The 26,272-nt window shown below is 42.1% G+C and overlaps 1 protein-coding gene across 1 annotated transcript; it reads left to right on the forward strand.

Annotated features, from left to right (window-relative positions):
• The first annotated feature begins 72 nt into the window (after positions 1-72).
• Positions 73-24,899, forward strand: MDH1B (malate dehydrogenase 1B). The gene is made up of 11 exons (XM_047082181.1): positions 73-94; positions 3,918-4,030; positions 7,301-7,435; positions 7,631-7,773; positions 9,357-9,853; positions 12,888-13,029; positions 14,345-14,508; positions 16,912-17,051; positions 17,593-17,644; positions 20,149-20,229; positions 24,868-24,899. Exons 1-11 carry the CDS (start codon positions 73-75, stop codon positions 24,897-24,899), a joined length of 1,521 nt encoding a protein of 506 aa, XP_046938137.1.
• The last annotated feature ends 1,373 nt before the right edge of the window (positions 24,900-26,272 follow it).

Genomic DNA, 26,272 nt, shown 5'->3' on the forward strand with positions numbered 1-26,272 from the left:
GCGCCTGCGCCACGCCGTGGTTGCTAGGGAACCGCTGAGCCGCCGTTCCTGGTCCTAGGTCGCGGCTTTAACATGGCCAAATTCGTGCTTGCGGGTGAGTGATCCCCAGGTGCCCCCCCCCGTAGGTCTCTCAAAACACCCAAACTCTCACCTCCTTTGGCCAATTAGCAGTGATATTCTTAACTTTTGTTCTAGCGACTCCAGCATCTATATGGACCACCTCAAGCTTCTTCTGCATTTATTCAAAGATGTTTATTGGGCAGCGCCCTGTGCAAAGCACTCCCGCCCACTGGAGATACAGTGGGGGAAAACAACACCAGGGCCTGCCAAGAGCTTTCGGTCTCACGGAGTACAGCAGCATGTAAACAAGAAATTTAGATCCACTGGAATTAATGAAATAAGGGAGATGTGCACAGGACTCTGGGAGGCATTCCAGGAGCTGATTTGTGAATATTTGCGATAGGGAGGCCATTCCAGATAAAAGCTAGAAGAGGCTAGAGGTCTCATGGCCTAATGGAGGAACAGTCTGGACCTGGGGCTAGAATGGGAGCAGCAGTCAGATCCTTGCACGTAAAGTACACCAAACAAAGGTGTTTGAACTGTATCTTGAAAGCAATGAGGAGTCTTAATTTTTTTTTTTTAAGCAGGAGAGTATGTGTTTGCATTTTAGGAAGCCCACCTGTGTAGCAATGGAGGGGGAGGATTGAAAACGTCCACTGGCGTCCAGAAAAACCACTAAAGGGTCTCAGGAAAAGCAGCAGGCTATTGTACCTGCCTCCTTCCCTTTTCTCGGCAAGTTTCTTGAAAGAGCAGACTGCTTTCTTGTCTTCAGGTCCTTCCATTCAATCTGGCTTCTGCTTCTACCTCCTTTCAGATATGGCCCTCACCAGAGTCACCAGTGACTTTTACAGAAGCTGTCCAGTCCTTATTTGAAGTTTCTGATGCATTAACACAACTGGAATCTCCCATCTGCCTGGAAACCGATTTTGCTTGCTTCTTTATTCATTCAGAAGAACATTTTTGATCACTGACTGACTATTTGCTGAGAAAGCAGTGATACAGAAAACTTACAGAGACGGTGCTTGTGTGTCAGTGACAGAGCAGGTTCTGTAGGAGTAGTGTGGCAGGAGACCTCATTTAGTGGAGTCAAAGACCTCCCAGAGGGAGTGGTTTTTTAAGCAGAGATCTGAAAGATGGGGAGTTACCTAGCAGAAAGGAGGTAGGGAAGAAGAGAGGGATTAAGCATAGGAGTGGGGTTGGAACGAGGAAAGCTAGTTTGGTGATGATTGAGAGTGTACAATAAGCAGAAGATGGAAATAGATTTAGTAGGATTGGAGTAAAGGGTACAAAGGAGAGAGTATCGTAGGCTGAGGCCAGAATTAGTTAATATAGATTCTTGTGAGCCATGTTTAGTATTTTAAACATTATCCAAAGTACATGGAAGGCTTTGGAAGGAGAGAACATAATCAAGTTTTCATTTTACCTGAATGTTATTCTCCATTGGAAGAGAAAGATTAGATGCCAAGACCCCAGTTAGGTGCAATAGTCCAAGAAGGAGATAGTGGCCGGCCTGGTCTGGGATGGTGGGCAATGGAAATGGAAGGAAGTGAATGGACTGGAGGGATATTACAGAGACATAATTCACAGCACTAGATATCTAATTAGGTCGAGGAAGAGAAGTAAGGGAGAAGAAATAGTTAAAATTATTTCCAACCAATGGTTTGGAAAAATGGGTAGATAAGGAGTCACTGAAAACAAAAATTGGAAAAGTAGGCTTAATACCCTGGATACTCTTAATTCTCTTAAATAACTACGTAGTCAACATAAAGAACATAAGAGAAGGAGCAGATTCAGTGGGGGAGTTTGGGAAAAATCTGCCCTAGACATGCTGAGTGCCTATGAGACATTTAGAGGGAGATGGAAAACTACAGGAAGGTGTAAACATCTTGGATAGTTCTGAACTGGATGTACAGATTTCTACCTGAAACCAAGAGAGTGGAGAAGATTAGCCAGAAAGAATGCAAGAGTATGAAGATAAGAGGCAGTGAAGAATGCTCCTTTTAGGGGATTGATAAAGGAATAAGAACCTACAAAGTATGGAGAGGATGGCCAGAGAAGTAGGATGAAAACCCGAAGAGTGACCTGACCGTAGTGGGTGTTTCAGAAGGATAGAAGAGGGCAAATGCCAACAAGAAAATGTCAATGAGAGAAGGATCAAAAAGTATCCATTGGATGTAATGACGTGGAGGTTCTTCCCTGATGTCCCTCCAGAGAGTCATGGCTAAAGCCAGATTGAAATGGGATAAGAAATACATGGAAGTGAAAAACTGGAGATGGCAAATGTAGAGGACTCTTTCAAGAAATTTTCATAGAAAAGGGCAGGTAGAATGCGTTAGCTAAAGAGGGACATAGGCTTTTTGGTTTTTTTAGGACAGGAAAAACTTAAATATAACTGTACTATATTTAAATATGATGGAAAAGGAACATTAAGAACAGAGATAAAATGCTGAAAGAGAGGCAATTCTGAAAGCAGAAGAGGGTGGTATTCAGAGCATAAGTGGTGAGATTAGACCTGGAAAGGAGGTAGGAGCCACCTTCCATTGAATAGGAGGAAGAAGGAAAGGATGAGTCCAAATGCAGACAGGCTTATAGGAATGATGGTAGGAGGTTGGAGGATTTACCAGCTGATGCCTTTTTGTATGATTTGGGTTTGTTTTTGTAAAGTAGAAAGCGAGGTTTTCTGTCACCTTCCAATAGTAGTGGGAAAATGGAGACAAGAGGTTTGCAAGAAGCGGGCCAAGTTTAGAAGGGTAATTGTGAAGAACAGAAAAGAGTGATGATAAAACAGAAGGAGTTCCAGGCAGAGTTGAAGGCCAGTTGAGGCTAGTGACCATGAATTTATAATGGCGCCTCTCTGTTTGGTTCTACCATGTTTTTCCAGGGGTGCCTAGCAAATGGAACCCAGCAACAGGAAAGGCAGGTACGCTTTTACCGGGCTGATTTGCCAGAAGCATAGTAGGGCAAGATAATTTACAACATGAGCCAGAGAGTGGTTGAATTCATGAACCATGGATTTGAACTAAACAGGGAGGCTAACAGACAGGGAGTGGGTGGGAAGTTTGATGATTGAGAAGTCACCCTGAAGTTGAAGAACTCATGATTGGGAGTAACTGGGGAAGATTGTTGCAGAGGGGGTTCTGCCCTTGGCTCCTGCCCCTCTCCTCCTACTCCCTCAGACACCTAATCCCATCTACTGTGGTGGCTTTAACTTCCTGTGTGTTGATGGCTACAAAATCTGTATCTTAATCCCTCACATGGGTCCTGTACTTGAGACTTAACATGTGAAGCTACCTGCTGGTCATATTCGATTAGATATACTGCACATACCTCCAATGCACTTGTCTATAATTAAACTTCTTACCTGTGGTTTCTCTCTAGTAAGTGCAGGATCATCTGCCCAAGCCAGAAAATAGAAGTTATCCCAGACTCGTCTTTCTCCCTTCGGCTTCTCCTCCCTTTAGCACCATGTGATTTTACCACCACTCCTCACTTCATACTTGGCCTTTTAGTGGATACTAATGAGTAGTTCATTACTAGTAATTCATGCTTAGTTAGTAGCACAGCAACCCTTTAGAGAGAGTGAGATCTAGCTAATGCTGGAAGAGAGTAAATATCCAACAGTCTTTATTTTCTTTCCACATTTTATTACTTAAGATCCTGACCTTCTATGAAATAATTTTATGTTTACTGCTGTTATAAAAATCAAAAGTTTACATGGTGGCAGTTATATAATAATTCTATGTAATAGAATATATCATAACTATATCATTATTTCTGTAATTATATGGCAAATACTTACAACTACATGACAATTTCTGTGTAATGTAAGAAAATGTTGCTATTTTGAACTCTTTTAGGTAGAGCAGATTGCCCATATTATGCTAAAGCAGAACTTCTGGCAGATTATTTACAAAAGAATCTTCCTAATTTTCGGATACATAAAATTACACAACATCCTCATGTTTGGGAGGTAAGAAGCCTTTCTAGTGTGTTAAACTCACACACTCACAAAATGTGTTCTAATTGAATGAAATATTAGCCAGTGTATCAGATAGGCTTCCAATAATAAACGTTCATGTACTACTGATATTTTAACACTAATAAAATAAATTTCTACTTACCAGTCTCAAAACATTATGTATTTTTTTCCCCAGTAGCTAGTAGAACAAATGAGGCCCTAACCAATCAGTGGAATAAATTTCGCTATTTTTTTCTCCTAGAATCCAGGTAACTTATATTATCCTTTTTAACTTTTCATTGTCCTTCATCTGATTTCTAATGACACGAGACACTACCATACTGCTGCGTCAGAAGGCTCAGCCAGCCCTGAACTCTGAAGCTGGGTGGCCCTTCAGAGATACTCTAAATACAGGCGAGGGGGCTGGGCTTTTGTACTGGCACAACTAACAGTCCTTGGATGCAGGCTGCCCTTGGGGAAGGGACTTAACTCTAAGCAAGGGAACCTCTCTGAGGTCGGTTCCTGTAGAGAGACTCAGCACTGAGCCATCAGCAGCCAGTGCACCTGGTGGCCCAGGCAGTGCGTGTCTTGGTCATGAAGAGGAAATCTGAAAGACATATGACACGATCTGCTACAGTTCACCAGCTGTGCCTTTTGGATCCACATTCTCCAAATAATAATTTCATACCATCTGGGAACAGCTTTTCTGAGGTTCTGGTTGGCGTCTTTCCCTGAGGAAACTTTACAAGAAGATGGTTAGTCAAAAGAACCATAGTCTCCACTGCATATCATTTTAGGCCTATAACTGACGCTCGTCACCTTTCTGTCTACGGCCCAATGTCGATCCCCCTCCCGCTCTGCTGGTCTAGGTGACTTATGAGGCATAATGAACTAGACCTGTATCCTTAGGGGTCTGAGTCCTAGTTTCTAGCACATGCACATTTGCTGTCAAAACTGAGCAAAGCAGTACCAAGGATTCCCCAATGGATCACCTAGATGCCAAATATTCTTTTCTGCCCACATGCCCCAGATCAGCAGTGGCATTTACTCCTTCCAGGATGGTAACTCCTTCCCTTGACTGCTGTCCCTTGGCACAGGAGCTCCAAGTGACCAAGCAGAAGCCATAACTTAAAGTTTAATGGAACTCTTCCTGATAGAACCACCCTTGCACCTCTGGAACTTAGGACCTCCAGACCCATAGAATCTAGAGTAAGTAGGTTAGGGGAAGCACGAATTCTCCAGGTGGGTCACTGGGAGTGATGGTAAGCAGGATCACTCTTAATTCCATCTCTTGGTTCCTGGATCCATATGTGTCACCTATTGGGGAAAAAGCACTATATTGATTCATGGTATATATTGCATCCTGAAAGACAGTGCTTTATCCCTACAAGGTAGCAACCTCTAAGCACCTCCAGTGGGCTGTCCTATCCCTCTATCAGGCTGCCATGTGATGTGACTTAGGATAGGGCCAGTGCATCCCATGGTTACATGCCCAGTTCTACACATGCTTTAATCCAAAGTGGTTCAGAGTGATGTCACACAGCATCCCGGGTGGCTAGGTTGAATATTTTGTAAGCTCTTGGGCAGGGTGCTGGCCAAAGCCCCACAAGCAGGAAAAGCAGTTCTTTACCCAGAATATTGATTGTGATTGTCATTGCAAAGCCTGGTCTACACAAACCAGATTGTTGATTCCAGTCAGGATGAATCACTGCCCTTTCTAGGCTCAAAGGGGTGAAATGTAATCACCTTGCCACCAAGAAGCTGGTTAATGTCTTTGAGGGATAGTGTCATTATCACTGGGTCAGTGTTGGTCTGTATTACCATCACAGTGGACATTCAGCAGCAACAATGGCCAGATCAGCTTTAGTGAGTGGTGGCTCATTCTCTAGGGCCGTAGCGTAACCTCTGTCTCTTTTGTGAGCCCACTGTGCCTTCAGCTAAGTCACCTTATCTGCTGGTTGTCTCATGCTTTTATCACAATATAGATGTTCTCTGGTGGACACTGTCCCCAGCCTCTTTTATTTCAGGATTCTATCACCCCAATCCCCAGGGGGTCCAGCTCTAGAACAGCATGTCCTTTAATAGCCCTGGCCAGTAATGGACATCCATACCAGGCTTCTCAGTGATGCTGAAAACATATCACCAGCACAGTTCTTATCATTTTGATGAAAGTAGTGTCCTCCAGGCCCTTCCGGAGAACGTAACTGACTAGTAGGTTCCATGCTTCCATAGTAGCATATCCATACCAGCATGCCCACTTTTCTGAGCTTTTTGATTCCTTCTCCTGTTGTCTTCCATGGACGTTTTGGCATTTCCATTTCATTTCTTGTGAACCATCACTTTCTCCAAGCTTCAGAGAGCCATTCTAGAAACGTGTTACCACTGTCTTCTGAGGTTCTTGCCAGGATGTATACCACTGAGTTGTAGAAGAGTGATTCATATTGATAAATTCTCCCCTATCCGACTGTATGTTCCATTCTTGATTCTGCACCCTCAGGGTCCAGACCTATACATTCACTGGTCAGGCTGTATAATGACTAGGGGAACCGTGGTAGAATCCTCACAGCAGCATTATTTGCTTTAAGCGGTGATAAAGGCACAGAGATCTTCAGCATAATCAAGATAAATTAGTTTCTAAGATTTTATGCGTAAGGTAGTCTCATTACACACGCCTCCGATGGCAAGAATGCTATCATGTACTTTACTCACAAGAAAATTGCTCTCTAGCTCTACTCAGCTCTTGTCATTGGAAAGCCTGGTCTACACAAACCAGATAATTATGATTTAAACTTTTCCTAATGAATATTATTAACATCCATAGATGATTTTTAGCTCATTAATGCAGTCTGAATGACATAAACTATACCCACATATTTGGAAATCGGGGTCAAGTTTACGTGGCCCTAAGACTGGAAATATCTCATAGAGAAAAGCAAGGGAAGAACCAGTTGAATTTTTTGGATATCAGAGGAGTTGGGACACTTGGCTTTTCTTTTAAAGCTCTCCACTTTCATTCACGGTCTCCTCAGCAAAGAGAGCAACTTTCAGTACTTTCATTAGGTCAGCAAATTTGAAGAATCATCTTTCTGATTTGATCAATTTGTTACTTAACTCACTACTATTTTCTGCATATACCTTTTACAGTGTAAAGATGTCTAAATTTTATTATGTATACTCAGTGGTAGTAAAAAAACAAGCTAGTTTGTGTTTGAATTCTGAAGTATTGAACTAAATTCTGACACCGATTCAATGGATGACGTGTCTTGGAATATCATTCAATAGGAGTGGCTAGAAGATTTGTGTGAAAAGAATAAGTGGAGTCACAGAAACTCCCCCATCATCTGGAGAGAGCTGTTGGATCGTGGAGGAGAGGGGTTGCTTTTAGGAGGCTATAACGAGTTCCTGGAGTACGCCCAGGTATGCGAATTAAGTTGGTTTATTTGCTCAAAACATTATCCTTCTCTCACGCTGTTCTTCAAATGTCTTGCTTTCCAAAGTATTCCCTCAGCTCTCCTTTTACGCTCTTCTGGCTTTAAATAAGAACTTCCCATTATAATTACTGTCAGCTAATTATGTATTCTCGGTGTTGACTTTTTCTTTCCTAATATTTAGCTTTACTACGGTGTCACCTCTAGCATGACTACTGAGCTGATGAAGATAATTGCTCAAGAGAACCTGGAAGCACATATAGAAAAAGAACTGCAGGAAGAAGTCAGGAAAGATCTTGTCAATCCCTTGCAGGTCTGGATCACCAGGTAGCACAGTCAAACTCCAGGATTCGTGAGATTGGGTGTTTATATTTTGAAAGAACAATAGCGTGGGATTAAGTCCATGATGGAAGAACATCTGAATGTCAAGTTCGAGATTTGTATGGATAGATAGATAGATAGATAGATAGATAGATAGATAGATAGATGCATATATATCCCTCAATATAGCTTCATATTTGTTTTATTTTTTTAAGATTTTTGATTTATTTATTTTGAGAGGGAGAGAGAGTACATGTGCATGGGCCAGGGAGGGGCAGAGAGAGGGAGAGAGAGAATCCCAAGGAGGCTCTGCACTGACAGTGTGGAGCCTGATATGGGGCTCGATCCCACCAACAGCAAGATTGTGACCTGAGCTGAGATCAAGAGTTGGATGCTCAACCAACGGAGCCACCCACGTGCCTCCATATTTAAGCTTTACAATATAGTGTGTGTATGCACACACACACATGCAATCGAAGAGCAAGGGTATAGCAAAGATAAGTACTTTGATAACCCCATCTCCAGCTCTTGTCCCCTCAGTCTGTGTCTCTCAGGCCCTCTGCTGCTCTCATTCTTGCTCTTTGCCTTGCTGTCCTTCCTGCCCTTTCCCTCACTTTCTGTCTCCTCCCCCACTCCCATCTCATTGCCCGCTGCCTTCCCCTCTTCCCCACTTGCTAGAGCTGACGTTGACTCTTCCTTGGCTCTTCCTCTGTCACCTCCTGTTGTGTGCCTGCCTCACTAACCAGTGTTGTGGCTGGACCAGCCTGTGGTTCTTACCGTGACTGCAAGACACCCTCAGCAATAACCGTCAGGAAACTTTGGAAAAAGGGGTTTGTTACTTACACCTCCCGGAACTTACATGGCACACCTTGAGCCACACAGTGATGTCAGTTACAGAAAGAGAGAGAGAGAGAGAGAACATATAAGCATGCGTGGGCCTGGGGCTCTGCTTTTCTTGAGGCTGAGAGTGGGGGGCCTAGGGTTTTGTGGACTCACTCTGGATTGCCGAATTTAAAACCTAAGAGTGGAAATTTAAAGCTTGGAAAGAGAAAAAACTAGTGGCCCAGATGGTCAGCTACCCAGATACTTGCTGAATTGTGGACACCGACCCATGATGCCTAACCTATGCTGATCCTAGCCTTCTTTGCAAGGATTTAGAAAAGATAGCCCTTTCCTCCAAAATGTCATTACTTTGTAGATAAGAATATGAAGTAGAAAAGAGCTATGGCTAAATAAAACTTGTTATTTCTTTACCTTTTTAAGACAAAATGTAAACATGTAATCAGAGTGATATGACACCATTCTTTTAAAATCTGCTTTCTGCATAATCTATTTTATTTGAAACTTTTGAAACAGGTACATTTCTTATTTGGGGATTGTTTTCAGAGGGCCAGAGTAAGGGATTAGTAGTGAGCATTTTTTTGTTCAACTTTGGCTTTCTAGTCTTAAAAAGTCTATGCAGCTATGGACGCTGATTTAAGCTATTAGATCACCTGATTACTGCACATGCTGAAATATCTATTAAGAATAAAGGCTTAACAGGGGCAAAAGATTTAACTATTCGTAATCTGGCTTTGCATTTTTATTAGTGCATCTGTCCCTGCCTGCTACAGCCTAATTCCCATTTTGGTAAGTGGCGAGGTGTTCGGAATGCGTACGGAGATGAGCATAAATCTATTTGACAAGGAGCAGGCGGAAGAAGATCTCCACCTTCTCATGACTGAGACTCGGAACCTGGTGGCACCCTTGCTCCGGAGCGTCTCCGTCTGCACCAGAGTGGAGGAGGCCTTCCGCCAGGCCCACGTGATCATCATCCTGGACGACAGCGCCGACCGGGAGGTGTATACTCTAGAAGGCTGCATCCGAAGCAGGCTTCCTCTGTGTCGGCTGTTTGGACAGCTGATTGAGAAAAATGCTCACGATTCCGTCAGAGTTATTGTGGGAGGAAAAGCCTTCGTGAATCTGAAAACAGTTTTGCTTATGAGATACGCCCCAAACGTGGCACATAATATCATCGCTGTGGCGCTGGGTGTGGAAGGCCAAGCCAAAGCCATGCTGGCCAGGAAACTGAAAACAGCCCCCTCCAGTGAGTGAGCTTCCGTTTCTGTTTCTGGTTTTAAACAGGGCGATCTCAAAGCAGCTAGGAAGACCCTACCCGTTAGGATTTTTCTGGGTAAACTTATTGTGTGATCTGACTATTGTACAAACTGGTTTTTGGTTTTTTACTGTTTTTAATGACTGGCTGACTTTGTCCATCATTGTAAAAATTAGTAAACAGGGGCACTTGGGTGGCTCAGTCGGTTAAGCGTCCAACTTCGGCTCAGGTCATGATCTCACAGTTCGTGAGTTCGAGCCCCACGTCTGGCTCTGTGCTGACAGCTCAGAGCCTGGAGCCTGCTTCGGATTCTGTGTCTCATTCTCTCTCTTACCCTCCCCTGCTCACCTGCTCATGCTCTGTCTCTTTATCTCTCAAAAATAAATAAAGACTAAGTTTTTTAAAATAAAAATTAGTAAACAAACGTTTCATATAAGACATATTTTTCAAGCTATAATTTGAAACCTAATGTTCCAATTTTCCATTATAATAGTCAACTAAGGTAATCAGTGTTTTTTTAAAAAAATAATCAGGGGTGTATTTAAGTGGCTCTACCTCACTTCCCACCTGTGTGACCTTGGGCAATCACTTAACCTTGCCTCAGTTTCCTCATCTGTAACATGAGGATGTTAATAGCACTTACCTCCTGGAACTGATGTGAGGATTCAAAAAATAATGTTTCCAAAATGCTTGGAAGAGTGGCCAGCATGTGGTAGACATTTGCGAGGGTATTTCACTTGTCCACGGGATTATATCTGAGCTGTTTTTGCTTCTGTTGGTCTTTGGAATGGCAGGCATCAGAATCCTGCAAGGATGAGACCAGTTCAGAAAATGGATTGGTGTATTTTTTTTAATTTTTTTTTAACATTTATTCATTTTTGAAAGGCAGAGAGAGACAGAGCGCGAGTGGGGGGAGAGGCAGAGAGAGAGGGAGACAGAATCCCATCAGAGCTGTCAGCACAGAGCCCGACACGGGTCTCAAACTCAAACTATGAGATCATGACCTGAGCTGAAGTCAGCCGCTTAACTGACTGAGCCACCTAGGTGCCCCGGATTGGTGTATTTAAAAGCGGGGTGCTGTATTTAAAAATGTTTGTTATATTTGACAAATTTCAGCTATTGGGTAAAGGAAAGAGAGACATGAGAGGGACGGTAGTCAATTGGAATTGTCAGCGGAGTAGCAACAAGAAACTCAGCACCAACAAAGACATTGAAGCAGAGGGACCTGAAATCTGAAAAGCATCAAGGAGAATCATTTGGGGGAAGATTCCAGATGCCAAGGGGGTAGCAGACCTTTTCGGGATATCCCTTGAGTTCAGTTCACACATAACCCTGTTTCTCAGACCATGTGCATTGGCTTAGTTGGAACTCTTTCTGTTGCAGGTGATAGAAAGTCCACTCAAAGCAACTGAAGTCAGAACATTTTTTGTGGGGTTTTTTTTTTTCAGGCATAGATGGATGCTGGGGCTTAAATGGTGATGTCAGGTCTAGCTGGTTCTCTCTCTTGACCTATCCCTCAGCCCTGCTTTCCTCAGCGTTGGTTTGACTCTCAGGCAGGCTCTTTATAAAAAGTGGCAAAGTGGCCACGGGTGTCTCCAGACTCATACGTTCATAGCTTAGCCATCCCAGTATAAAGAGGGTTTGCTTTCTCAAGTGTGCATAAGTAGCAGGATAATATCTCATTGGCCAGGCTTGGACCATTTGCCCATCTCCAAAACAATTGTTGTGGCCAGAAATCTGGAATCTGGGTCTCGTGCCTATTGATAGACCTGAGGGGTGAGGACAGCCCCACCCAAACCATATGGACTGAAATTGAGAAAGGGTAGTTATTTATAGGAAAACCAGGATGCTGTTAAAGAGAAACATTAGGAAGAAATGTTAGGAGAAAAAACAGCAGATGTCCACTATGATTTTCTCTAACAGAGCTATAAAGAGCCTTAAATCTGATAAGCAGAATTCTTCTTCCTACTGCCCGCCTTTGCACACAACTATGTGAGAGTGTGATACTTGGAGCTGATGCAGCTGTTTTAGGACCACGTGGGGCAGGCCAAGAGAGTAGCATCTTCTGAGCCACGGAGCAAACCCCCGTGTCACTGCCTACCTCAACCTGTTATTATAGAAGAAATGCGAATTCCTTCTAGTTAAGCGAAGTCACAAGGATATTCTGTTACGTGAAACCAAACGGCAATCTTCCCTCATGCAGAACAGTAAAGAATGTAATCTCCACAGTAGGAAGTAGTGTGAACTTAGAATGAAGTCTTTAAGCAGATAAATAAGTGAATCAATCAACCAATCAAATTACTTATTTTTCACTTTGGATACAATATTCTTAAAAGATCCACAGTTTTAGAATCATATTAAATCTTAATCACTATTTATCTCTGACCCCTATCCTCTTATTTTCCTTCATGGTACACATCACTTTGTATAGTAAGTAGTTTTGTCACCTGCTCCCCTCCACCCCCAGAATGTTGCAAGGATTTGGGCTCATTTGTTTTCTTCCAAACGTACCACCTAAAAGCACCTCACACGTAGAAGCCAATTCAATTATTTGTTGATTAGGACGTTCCTGGGGTCCTCTGATTATAACACCCTCATTCTGCTGGAAATGAAACCAACTCAGGGGTTAAGTGATTTGCCAAGATGTCTATTCCAGTGTAGAATCAAGGACTCTGTCAGAACCAAAGCAGAGAAAAAGTTCTCTTAATGGCAAGCAGAGTGGTAAAAGGATCACACCGGTGGTACGATTTTCAGTAGTAATTCTTTGAGGGAGCATTTCAGTATTTCTTGAATTCAATGATATGCCCGTGCCCTACACAGAGCGCGATTAGGAATTGCCAAACCCCGATGATTAAGGAACTTATCCACGCCATTTCCACATTTTGGGGGACCATAAACTAAGATCATCTTATAGCAAAAAGATCGATCAATCCTAAGACAAACGCACAGTCAAAAAATAGACTGCAGGCAACTTTTTTATATTAATGCTCATTATTATGTTAAACATTTTTTTTTTTCTTCACAGGCATCAAAAATGTGATAGTTTGGGGCAATATTAGTGGAAATAACTACATTGATCTGAGAAAAGCCAGAGTTTACAGATGTGAGAGTGCTATTTGGGGACCTCCTAACTATTCACGTCCTGTTTTGAGCTTGATTTTTGATAGGTATGGTATATTTTTAAGTCAAGTATACTAACAGTGTTGGGTAAATGTATAATCGTTGTTATAATCCTTTAAATCATCTTAGAAATCATTGTACAAAAATAACTTGACATTATTCACACCCACCTTTGTTTATGTGCTCTATTGAAGAAACATAGAAAATTCCACAGAATATCAATCAGTCAATCCCCATGCCCAACTTATTTGATTTTGCAATTATGAATTTTTGTGTTAGACTATCCTTCAAGTAGCCCACATGCTCCTTTAAATTTGTCTCTAAAGCAAGCATACGGAAAGTGAGCCTTCATTTAACACAGAGACAGAGACATGTATCCAAATTGAAATCGGTGGGAACATTTCAAGAATAAGGAATTAAGGTGGTGAGCGGGCCCAGGCCCGTGCTGGGTGCTCTGTCCCAGGAGAGGCAGAACCCAGAAGTGGTGAAGAGCATGGTCTCAAGAACCAAGCCACTTGGATTGGAATTCTCAAACAGCCACCTATTAGCTGTGTGACTTCAGAGAAGGTCCTTAACCACTCTAGGCCTCAGTTTTTTCGTCTACAAAATGGAAATGCTCACATAGTATGAGCCTTATAAGGCTGTTGGGAAGATGAAAGGGATTAGCACAGGCAAAGCACTTAGACCCAAGCCTGCCACAGTCAGCACCCCCAATACGATGGGGTGGGGAAGGGGAGAGGAGGAGTGACTCTGAAGTGTTTTTTTCTAAACTTTGCAGCCCTTTTCCAGTTGCAGCATTTCCTTCCCATTGCCCCTTCCTCAGATCAGAGGCACTTCACCCATGCCCAGAAATTATGTGCCCTGAGCCCACTCTCCTGCAGCATGCTTCCTCTGGGTAGGGGCAGTGTCTCATGGAGCTATCTCCAGCTGGCTTAGCGGGGACAGCCGTTCGAGGCTTTGTTCTAGTCTAGCTGAACTACTCCCTGAATTTAAACTTTATAGATTCTAACAACTTAGTTATTTCCCCGGTCTCAATGTGAATAGCTCAAAGTCTTATGATATCATTCTATTGAGGATGAAAGATACCACTGGTTCCAAAGATAACATCTACATATAGAATAAATTCTTTGTAATGGAAGTAATCGTTCTTGCAGTTCTCTGACCATGTTTGTGTGTTTCATATTTGTTATCATGTTTTTCATTTGACACTTCGGGATTCCTTTCTGCTACAGTTCGTTACTTTTCCATTGACTTTTTATGAGATTGAAGAAGCTTGAATACTTAGATCCTTGACCCAAGGAACATTCTTTTTCACTTGCATTCTTCCCTCCGTTGTAAAATTGTTTCTTTGTCTCCTTATAGGGAGTGGGTAAACGGACAGTTTGTGGCAACTCTCAAAAAGCTGACTGAGACAGGAAAACAATTTGGAAGCATCTTAGCTGCACACAGTATAGCCACCACGTTGAAATACTGGTACCAGGGCTCACCTCCTGGGGAGATCGTATCTTTAGGAGTACTAAGTGAAGGTAAATCTGTTTTGTTTTGTTTTTAAACCTTGTATTATTTTCAAACTTCCAGGTATGCTCTGTGCTCCTACTTCCGTTTCCCCACCTCCTGCCTGACGTGAACTATAAACTGTCCGGACGTCCAGAGTTCTATTGCCATTTATTCACCATGCATTCATTCAGTTATCCATTCAGAGATCCAGGAGTGTTTGTGCGAATGCACAGGGAGCACACAGGGATCAGACCTGGCCTCTGCCTTCAGGAGATCTCGAGCAGAGTAAGAAGAGCCAGCTAACAGCAACTAAACCATTCCATTAAGTTTTTCTCACTGCATCCCCGCTGAGGAAGGGAAAGAAAGGTTGATTTTAGGCAGATGGCAGGAAGAATCAGGACAGACTTCAATAAGGAGGTGACACTCCAGGAGGCCTTCAAGCTTGAGTAGTGTTGCTGTGGCAGACAAGTGTGGGAAGAACATCTTGCGGATGCCACAGGAGCAAAGGCACAGGGGCAGGATCCAGAGAGCACAGCAGGACACAGATCTCAGGTGCCAGTGGAAATGCGGAAAGCCTGCTCTCCAGCCACAAATACCAGACATGCATTTTTACAGCCTCACTGCTTTCATCTGCTAAAAACCATTTCAGAGGACTGCTACCATTTTTGCAAAGTAGAAAGAGCGAACAGTTGGCGTTCTGTGTTCTGTGGGTTCTTCTATCGAAAGCACCTCTTTCCTTTGTGTTTTATTTTCTCCCTGTGCAAACTCATTCACCCCTAAAGCTTCAGGCCTCACTCTCTGCTGCGCTGCAGCCTATGCAAACATTGCCACCTAGATGTCGCTTCAAACCAAACTACACCAAACTGAACTGTCTTCCTCTCCCATGTGATCTACCTCTTCTATTCCTTATGTTATCAGGAGAACCACCATCTTCCCTGTTATTCCAGTGGCTGTAGTGCAACTCAAGGTAATCCCCCCAAGCCCCCCAAGTCAGAATCAATCTGTCTGTCCTCTGTACACACATAGCATGTTGTTCCTCTGTCAGACAGCATATTCCAGCCTGCCCTCACTGGTGGCATGGTTGATTACATACGTCCCCACCATTAGGAGGCATATACCCTGAGGGCAGGGCTGTGGCTGGGTCTCCTCCTTGCTGCTTGATGGTTAGACAGTGTGGATCTTGTTTCGGTTGCAATTAAGGTGAGAAGCACCCTTTTACTGAATGAGGTGAATTCAAATCAGCATGTGACCTTTTTTTTTATAGTTCTTTTTTTTTTCAATGTTTTTATTTTTGAGAGACAGAGAGAGACAGAGCATGAGCAGGGGAGGGGCAGAGAGAGGGGGAGACACAGAATCCAAAGCAGGCTCCAAGGCTCCGAGCCATCAGCGGAGAGCCCGACGTGGGGCTCAGACTCACAAACTGCAAGATCATGACCTGAGCCGAAGTCGGACGCCCAACCGACTGAGCCACCCAGGTGCCCCCAGCATGTGACCTTTTTAGGGTAACAGGCATTTAAAACCTTGTCTTTATTTGTAAACAGTTTGATTAAGCTGTGTAGGAATTCACCAGCAAGCAATGGGATCAATATTGGAGGTGAGGAGCACGTAATCATTATCTTCCTGAAATATATAGGTAAACTCTCATATGTTGTCCACCCGTAAGGCTGGCTTTTTACAGATAAAAAACAGACTGAACAGAGAACCTGGGATGCTCTCTAAGGAAAGGCCTTTTAGATCCCAGTTTCTTGATTATCCTCCCATTTTTGTCCTACTGGCAACATTTTTGATGACCAGATGGCAAGAATAACTTTCTCATTTGATTGACTCACAAAAAGAGGGGGAAGTTTTATCTGTATGTTGTTCAGTTAGTGGTAAGTATTGTTGATCTTTTTATTTGGAACACATCCAAACTGAGCCCTGGGAACTGCGGGGAAGTCATCCACTTTCCCGTCCATCCCCCCCCGGCCCTCACACCAGAGCTATGGACCAGCCACATTCAGGCTAGCAGAGCAAGGCCAGGTGGACAGATGCCTTGGAGTCTTGGGCTACTGCGGTGTCAAGGAAAGGCCACAAGGAGCAGACAAAAGGAATCCAGAAAAAATGGAGGAGAAAGACTGCATTGGCCCCCGAAGCAGAGGCAGGGGGTTTGAACCAAGCCAGAGGCAACAGAAGGCACAACAAGACGAACAGTAGTTCTTCTTTCGGAGAGAAACACAGAGGAGAGAGTTGTCAGAACTTGGAGAGGTGCTCAGGCAATACTTCTGGAGTAAATGTTTCGATCTTCCCAGGAGAGGAATTGCCAGAAATATAGTTCCGCCATTATTATCATTAAAAACCATATACGATGTCTGTCCTTTTCTACGGTGCTTAATGTGGAGGGTTTATTGTTCTGAGCACTTTGTTTTGCTTTGCTTTGTGTTTGCTCACTGCAGGCCAGTTTGGTATTCCTGAAGGGATCGTCTTCTCTATGCCTGTAAAATTTGAGAATGGAACTTGGGTGGTTCTTACGGATCTCAAAGATATTGAAATCAGTAATCAAATGATGACCAGAATGACAAGTGATCTAATTCAGGTAATGTCCAAATAAATACAGGAGAGCTGACTCTGATACTGACTATAAACTGATTTTCTCTGGGCCAAGGCAAATGCTGATCTTCTGTGGATTCAGTTGCATCTTATCCCTAAAAACAATAAGAAGGCAATAAGAGTTTGAAGAAATCAACAGAAGAGCACTACTCATTAGATTATATAATTTCTGGCATGTTAAAAATATTTGTTGGTTACCGGGGCGCCTGGGTGGCTCAGTCAGTTAAGCGTCCGACTTCAGCTCAGGTCATGATCTCGCGGTCCATGAGTTCAAGCCCCGCATCGGGCTCTGTGCTGACAGCTCAGAGCCTGGAGCCTGTTTCAGATTCTGTGTCTCCCTCTCTTTCTGACCCTCCCCTGTTCATGCTCTGTCTCTCTCTGTCTCAAAAATAAACGTTAAAAAAAAATTTTTTTTTTAATGTTTGTTGGTTACCTAAAAATCAAGACTCAAGGTGCTTTTCTATTGAAGAATGATTAAGTTAGCAATTGTGGTCATTTACTTCTCTGATTATAAAATTTTTCAACAGGAGAAACTTGTTGCACTTGGAGATTTGATCAGCTTCCAGCCCTATCAATCAGGTAATCTTTTAGATGTGACATTTTATTGAGCTGTTATTAAAAGACTACTAAAATAGTTGTAGAAATGAAATATTACTCAGCCATCAAAAAGAATAGAATCTTACCATTTGCAATGATGTGGATGGAGCTAGAATGTATTATGCTAAACAAGTCAACCGGAGAAATACAAATACCACATGATTTCACTCATGTGGAATTTAAGAAACAAAACAGATGAACATATGGGAAGATGGGGGAAAAAAGAAAAGAGAAGAGAGAGAAACAAACCACAGAGAATCTTTTTGTTTATTTTAAGTGTATTTACTTAAGAGAGAGAAAGCATGCACATGCGAGCAGGGGAGGGGCTTAGAGAGAGAAAGAGAAAGAATCCCAAGCAGGTTTCTTGCTGTCAGCACAGAGCCTGACATGGGTCTTGAACCCACGAACCATGAGATCATGACCTGAGCCAAAACCAAGAGTCAGATGCTCACTGACTGAGCCACTCAGGTGCTCCACAAGAGACTCTTAATGACAGACAACAAACTATGGGTTGATGGAGGGAGGTGGGTGGGACACGGGCTAGATGGGCGATGAGTATTAAGAAGGGCACTTGTGATGAGCACTGGGTGTTGTATGTAAGTGGTGAATCACTGAATTCTACTTCTGAAACCAGTATTGCACTGTATGTTAACTAACTAAAATTTAAATTAAAAAAATAAGATCACCATAATCATCCATGAAAAAAATAAAATATTTGTTGAAACTGAATCACTATTTGATATTGGTAACTATAATCTACATTTTATCACATTTAAATGAAATTATTGACAAAATAAACTACCAAGTTCAGTGTGTCCTTTGAAATAAAATATCTCATAAGAATGCTAAAGAAATTACCTCTTAAAAACACTATGACCTTGGGGCACCTGGGTGGCTCAGTTGGTTGAGCATCTGACATCAGCTCAGGTCATGATCTCACAGTTCATGGGTTTGAGCCCCACATTGGGACTTTGCGCTGACAGCGCAGAGCCTGCTTCAGATTCTCTGTCTCCCTCTCTCTCTTCCCTGCCTCCACTCAGGCTCTCTCTCAAAAATAAACATTTTTAAAAAGCTTTAAAAAAAAGCACTATGACCTTATAAATGCGTATATCATAAGTATTCATTTCCCAGGGCTGCCATAACAAATTACCACAAACTGGGGGGCTTATACAAGGGAAACTTATTCCTTAGTGAATAAATGAGACTAGAAGACCTACAGCAAAGTGTTGACAGGGTCATGACCCCTTTGAAGGCTCTAGGGAAGCACCCTTTCCTGCCTCTTCGAGCTTCTGGTGGCAGTGTCTGGCGGTCTGGGCTATAGCCGCATCACTCCAATCTCTGGCTCTGTCTTCACATGTCAGTCTTCTCTGTGCGTGTGTCTGTGTTTCTTCTCAAATGGTGTCCATTTGAGATGAAACACAGACACCAGTATGACCCCCTGTGAACTTGATTAGATCTGCTAAACCTTATTTCTAAATAAGGTCACATTCACAAGTATCAGAGATTGGGACTTCAGCATGTCTTTTTGGGAACACAATCCAACTCACAACATCCCATTCACTTTTAGATCACTTAAAAAAAAATAAATTTTAATAAGCTTATTTTTCTCATGGGCAGTTTCTCGAATCCTAAACTGACAAGGAAATGTTATCATCTTTCTTTAATCTCTAAATATTGAAAATGTTTAACAATCAGTGTGGCACAGATTTCACCCAATCTGCCTCTTAGAATGAATTAACTGGTAAAAAGAACTGGGCAGTGGACAGAGGACTTCCTTGGTCCAGACTAGAGAAGTTTTAGTGAGGTCAAAGCATGGCCATAGGGGAAGGGCAGAGAGACTAGACCTCAAGGAAAAGAGATTCTGGGCAGAAAGGTGGGCTTTGGGAATTCAGACCTGGTTCTGCCTGGTAGTCAAGTCACCAGGAATGGGCCAAAGTCAATGAAGCCCAAAGACAGCATGGAATCCAAGGGTATGGACTCAGAAGTCCAAAGAGCAGTCGATTTTCACTGGAACTCTTTTATTCCCAGATTTTTGAGGCCCTCTGTGAGGTTTCCTGCTTTTGCAGGGTAGAGCTACAAATTCCTTTTCTGAGAATGGGGTATAAAGCAGTCATTCTAAATTTGACTCCTTTGACTGGTAGTTAGTCCTAAATTTTCCATAATACTTGCATTATAGAGGGTTTTGTGAAAAAAGAACAACCTGATTTTATGCTATTTTCATTAACAAAGGTCAAAGCATATATGTGTGTGTGTATACATATATATATATATATATATATATATATATTTGATTGATCTTGACTCTGTCACCTGAAGGTGACCTTGACCAAAACACTGTTCCAGAGATTCCAAGATCAGAGCATTAAAAATAATCAGAATTTTGCTGTTTGGAGATCTCTGCTTATTAACATATCAATGAGATGATTCGTGTATGAGGTTTGTTTAATCTTTTCCATTAATTTAATACATAATTTCTTGACTTTTAGAAACTGACTTAGACGAAAGAGATGAAAAGACCACCTTACCCACCACATACACCAACCAGGAAAATCAAAGAGTCTCAGATGGTAGGTATATCAATTGAAAAAAAAAATGTCCTTTTTATCCAAGGTTTAACACTAAATTTTGAAGAAAGGAATTTGATCATCAATTAACCATGAAGGGGAGGTAAGCCTTTCATCACCCTTATCCTATATTCAAAAATCAGATCATATTTAAAATCTATTAAAACCTATGAAGGAAATTACCAGCGATTCATTGAGCACCATCTGTATGCTGGCCACTGTGAGAGACACTGGGGGACACAATAACAGAGTTATGGCCACACAAACACGTCTTGGGAAAGGAGCCATAAGAATATTAAAAAGTAAATGCAAAGATGCACAATGAATTAAAAAGCTCAATAAAGCAAAGCAAGACAGGTCAAAAGTAAAGAGAGTACATAATAACTAATCTGGAAACTCACAAGGAAACGAGAGGTCCTTGTAATATATGGAAGAAGTTTAGTCATATCTTCAAATTTAGTTGGGACTTACAGTAGCTAAAAATAACCAAATGATCATACATTTAGTTAGAAACTGTGCTAGTTCTGTCACACATGGTGAAAATATTCTAGAGATTATTGTACAACAATGTGTACCTGGTTGATATGCTCGTGTACACTGAAAAACATGTTAAAAAGGTAGATTTCACGTTACATGTTTTTAGCATAATAAAAAAAGAAGAAATAAAGAAATACTAGGTTCTAGAGACATGAACATAAATCAAATGTTGTTCTTGCTCTCAAAGTGCTCACCATCTAGCGTGGGAAACAGCAAAGCTGACTTAAAACTACCCAATTGAGGGGCACCTGGGTGGCTCAATTGGTTAAGCGTCCACCTTCTGCTCAGGTCATGATCTATATAGCTCGTGAGTTCGAGCCCCACATCGGGCTCTGTGCTGACAGCTTAGAGCCTGGAGCCTGCTTGGGATTCTGTGTCTCCCTCTCTCTCTGCCCCTCTCCTGCTCGCTCTCTCTCTCTCAAAAATAAATAAAATTTTTTTAAAAATTAAAAAAAACTACCCAACTGAGAAGGCAGTGGTATGCAGAGAGAGGCCCAGGCATAATGGAACCACATTGGGGGTCTCCTGACATAGACAGGAGTGTTAGCAAAGGCTTTCAAGAAGAAACAAAATGGGAGTGGAGTCTAGAAGGATGAGTAGGAATTACTCATGTCATGTAGTGAAAAAGAAGCATGCTCAGAGGAAGAGTAGAAGAGGCTGTGGGAGGTGCACCACCAGAAGGAGACACATGAGCCAAGGAGACATGTCAGGTGACCAAGGCATGACCAGAAGTGTGAACCTGAGGCAGTGTGGAATTGTATTCAGAAGACATTAAATAGAGTAGCTGGGCTAGAGCAGAGGGTCCCAAGAGGATGAATGGGACTGGAAAAGGTGGATGGAGGACATCTCCAGTTTGGCTGAATGGTTGGCTGAGAGCTCAGCAAAACAGCCGGTGGATGGCCAGACAAATCACGGAATGGGTGGGTCAGGCTTAGAGAACTAGTGTGGCTTTATCATCGGCCCCTAGAGGATGATCACGCAGCCCAAGTCAGTGTCCGCAGGACTGTGCTGAGCTCAGTCCCAGACAGAATAGGTACTTTAAGAGGCCCAGGGAGACAGTATCTGCAGGGATCAGAGTGTCAGCACTATTGTTCCAGTGAGCCTGCTGGTGCTAAGCAGTACTCAGGAAAGGAGTGAGGTCTCCAAGGCCCTTGTGAGGGAAATGAGAAAAACTGGAAGACCTGTCATGATGGAGGTGACTGGCAGCTTTCCAGAACAGATGGAGAAAAGCCAAATTGTAGAGGATCTACTCCTGAGTTTCGACATCAGAACAATCTAAGTGGTTAATTAAAATGGTAGATTCTTAGGGGGCACCTTGGGGGTTCAGTCAGTTAATCAAGCATCCAACTCTTTATATATATATATATATATATATATATATATATATATATATGAAATTTATTGACAAATTGGTTTCCATACAACACCCAGTGCTCATCCCAAAAGGTGCCCTCCTCAATACCCATCAACCACCCTCCCCTCCCTCCCACCCCCCATCAACCCTCAGTTTGTTCTCAGTTTTTAACAGTCTCTTATGCTTTGGCTCTCTCCCACTCTAACCTCTTTTTTTTTTTTTTCCTTCCCCTCCCCCATGGGTTCCTGTTAAGTTTCTCAGGATCCACATAAGAGTGAAACCATATGGTATCTGTCTTTCTCTGTATGGCTTATTTCACTTAGCATCACACTCTCCAGTTCCATCCACGTTGCTACAAAAGGCCATATTTCATTTTTTCTCATTGCCACGTAGTATTCCATTGTGTATATATACCACAATTTCTTTATCCATTCATCAGTTGATGGACATTTAGGCTCTTTCCATAATTTGGCTATTGTTGAGAGTGCTGCTATGAACATTGGGGTACAAGTGCCCCTATGCATCAGTACTCCTGTATCCCTTGGATAAATTCCTAGCAGTGCTATTGCTGGGTCATAGGGTAGGTCTATTTTTAATTTTCTGAGGAACCTCCACACTGCTTTCCAGAGCGGCTGCACCAATTTGCATTCCCACCAACAGTGCAAGAGGGTTCCCGTTTCTCCACATCCTCTCCAGCATCTATAGTCTCCTGATTTGTTCATTTTGGCCACTCTGACTGGCGTGAGGTGATACCTGAGTGTGGTTTTGATTTGTATTTCCCTGATAAGGAGCGAAGCATCCAACTCTTGATTTCAGCTCGGGTCATGATCTCAAGTTCATGAGTTTGAGCCCTGAATTGGGGTCTGCACTGGCAGTGAGGAGCCTGCTTGGGATTCTTTCTCTCCTTCTCTTGCTGCCCCTCCCCTGCGCTTGCTCGCTCACTCTCTCTCTCTCTCTCTCAAAAAATAAACAAACTAAAAAAATTTCTTAATGGTAGATTCTTAGACCCTCTACTAAGTCATAATCTTACGTAGACTGAAGAATGTTAGTGGTGATAACATAAAGAAAATGGGGTTGATCTCAGGTTGTTTCGGGGCTAGCTGTTGAATGAGCATCAAGAATCAAATATCACTTGATAGAGCTTTCCAGTGTGAGTTCGGTGAGTTGTCAAAAAATTTTGTGGGTGACAAAATCAGTATAACAACTGGCATTTTTTCCCTGAACTGGAATAAAATTGATAAGTAAAGAGCAGTGAGAAGACCAGAATTTTCTTCCCGGTGCACTTGAATAGAATAGAAAAACAAAGATGAGTAGTAAAGATTAGAAAAGGGTAAGTACTGTTTCCTGTAACTTTTTTGTTTTATTATATGCACACAAGTGCACGTACTGGACTATAATGTAAAATACATTTTTCACTGTAAGTCCTGGTCAACAAAGATGGAAAAACACTGACCTAGAACATTTCAGAGGTTGTTATAGTCTACAGCCAATATGTTTTATTTAATTTTGGTTTCAGAATACAAAGATAGAATGTATTCTGGTCTAATCCAAGATGAGGAAAAAGATCTAGTTATGCCAGACAGTAAGTCAGTCGAGTAAGAAACGATCTCTGTAGTGCTAATGGTCATGACTCACATTGTCCAGTCTTAGACAATAACGTTGCAGTCAGAAGAACGTAGTCCAGCTCTTGAGATGCCGTATGAAAGTGATCTGGCATCTGGCAGCTCCTAAAGAGCAAGGCTTTCAGAGAAACTTGGAATGGAAGAAACAACATAGGAGAAAATGAGAAGATCTGCAAAAATCAATGTGTTTTAGATACTAAAATCTCTGTTCTTTTCATTCTCTATTTACTATGGTGGGTTTTTCAGATGTGACGCCTCTAACCATCTCTGAAAAGCCATACAGTCAAGCACCCATAAATGGTTGGTGGGAAACAAAACATTAACTAGTCTGTTTCTTATTCTATAAGTAGAACTGGGTAGAAGAGATCAAGTTCCCCCCAGATACAGTTCTTTTCAAACCCTTTCCCCATCCCACATCCCCAGGTCCTCAACTTTGCTCACTGATGCTTCTGGAACCTACCTTAATACATTTATAACCAGGGCTGTGTCAATGACAACTGAATCATTCCCTTAGAATGAATATGTAAGGAAATGGACACAGATAGATCTGTGAGTCCAGATTTTCAAAGTCTATAACCTAGTTGTCACGGTATTGTACGAAAACAAGGCTGATGCAGACTTCTTTGTGGTTGACCAGTCAGGATATTCACCCACGCCTCCACACTTTTATTTAAATGTCCAATAAAATGAACAAATCAATTGTACCTTCCATTCTGAAAATGTACAGTATGATGGGCTTTGAAGTGGGGCTCACCACAGGGAATTGGAATTGGTGCATACATGAGAAGCAGGGCCAAGAGAATAAATGGAACTGACAACATAGCTGCAAACAAAATCGAGAATGGGAAGCAAAGGAGCCAAGGGACACTGCACATAGAAATAGATTGAGGTGAGGAGGGAGGCCAGAATTTAGTTTTGCTGTATAAAAATACCTAGCAATGGTCTCGTGGTTCAATGTCCCTCCTAGATAGAATCCCTCTCACACACACACATACTCCCTCAATTGAATCAGATGGAATACAGGAATCCAGGGAACAGAAGAAAGAGGAGAGCAACAAAAGCTAATACAAATATAGGTTATTAATAGATTTTTAAATAGTTATACCTTTTACCCTCTTCCTTTTACAGGTTCTGAAGGCAAAACTACGGAAGAGCAATAGAGCATATTAGACCAACTGTAAAGTTCTTTAGTAATGTAATAAATACGGAAAGACCCATGAACGTCTGTATTTAGGGAAGAATAATTTGAAAAGATTGGCTTTCATCTTAGATGATGTTATGCTAGACAACGACAGTGACAGCACACACCCACGAAAAAGTGAGTCCAGTCATTTTGTGTTACCCGAATCCACCCATAGGTTTCCTTACTGTCCCATTTTCTCATACAGTTCGGTGTCAGTTGCTATTTTGTAAACCACATTAAAATACAGTTGTCAGTCATTGCATCCTTGCCCATATATCCTTCTAGGAGAATCTGCTTCCTCCCACAGGCCACACCTAAGTCATGGACATAAGCAGCCATGTTTGCTCAGCTGGTCTCACCACCTTTGGCTTCATCTGATTGTACCAGAATAAACATACTTTACTCAGAGAGAACCAACTAGATTTTTTCTCTCTGTGTCCAAAAATTTGCACTGAGAAAAATGGATAAGTAACTTGGTGTCTGGATGGTGGTAATGACAATAAACTAGAGAAGGCCACACATTTCTGCTGTGAGGTCTTCAGAGCTAGTCAGGTTCACCACCTTCATTAGGTCTGGCTGTGTATCCTTTCTCCTTGGGTTTGCTTGGGATAATTATATTTACAATAAATCGCACTTTTACTTTAACTTAGATTGAATGGGTTTCTGTTTCTTGACACTGAAAATAAATAGAATGTTGAAAGGAAAGCCTAATATTTTTACCATATAATTGCATGGTTTAAGTAAAAATTACAGTCTTTATTAAAGCAGTAGTAGTCAAACCAATATGCTCATATATTTTCAAGCTAATAGAACCCTTTACAAATGCCAATTAGGAGCTTTTGAAAGCCCAGGAGTCATGTTAGAAACTGCTGATATCTGTGCTTTCCGTGTAGTTTCAATAGATCTTACAGTACAAATTACTTTCTGAAAATTCAGGGAAATTTTGGATACTTCTTCATTGCTTCTACACCCTTATGATTCAAGGCTGTGACCAACTTCAGCTTGTTTCCAAAGTCAGCACCTCATTTGATGTTATTGTAAAGAAAACTTAATGTCTGTCAACGTTGACATTGGGTGAGGTGTCGTTCCCTGATCCTACCATTTCCCCTGCCTCTCCTTGTGCTATTCTCAACCGAAGCAGTGTGACCACAAAGAACAATAACTGGATGGGAAGTCACGTGGTGCTCTACGCATCACGAGGCCGGTATGTGGTGGCTATTCCTCAATATACAGGGCTTCTTTATGGGAAAACCACACTAGATTGGAAAATGTGGCTCAGACCAAGAAACCTAAGTAAGGCTTCCTATTCCATTCTCCTTGAATCAGGTATGCTATTCACTTATCAACAGG

This window comes from Lynx rufus, unplaced genomic scaffold (genome assembly GCF_022079265.1).
Source record: "Lynx rufus isolate CCGP_SWC_20201006 ecotype Redwood Valley unplaced genomic scaffold, mLynRuf1.p SCAF_2, whole genome shotgun sequence".
Classification (NCBI taxonomy): Eukaryota; Metazoa; Chordata; class Mammalia; order Carnivora; family Felidae; genus Lynx; species Lynx rufus.

What these genes read in the sequence shown, in the direction of transcription:
- MDH1B (XM_047082181.1), top strand. Translation starts at nt 73, where the DNA reads ATGGCCAAATTCGTGCTTGCGG. An exon ending in AACATCCTCATGTTTGGGAG is followed by an intron (nt 4,031 to 7,300) that starts GTAAGAAGCCTT and finishes ATCATTCAATAG; the next exon opens with GAGTGGCTAGAAGATTTGTG. An exon ending in TGACAAGTGATCTAATTCAG is followed by an intron (nt 17,052 to 17,592) that starts GTAATGTCCAAA and finishes ATTTTTCAACAG; the next exon opens with GAGAAACTTGTTGCACTTGG.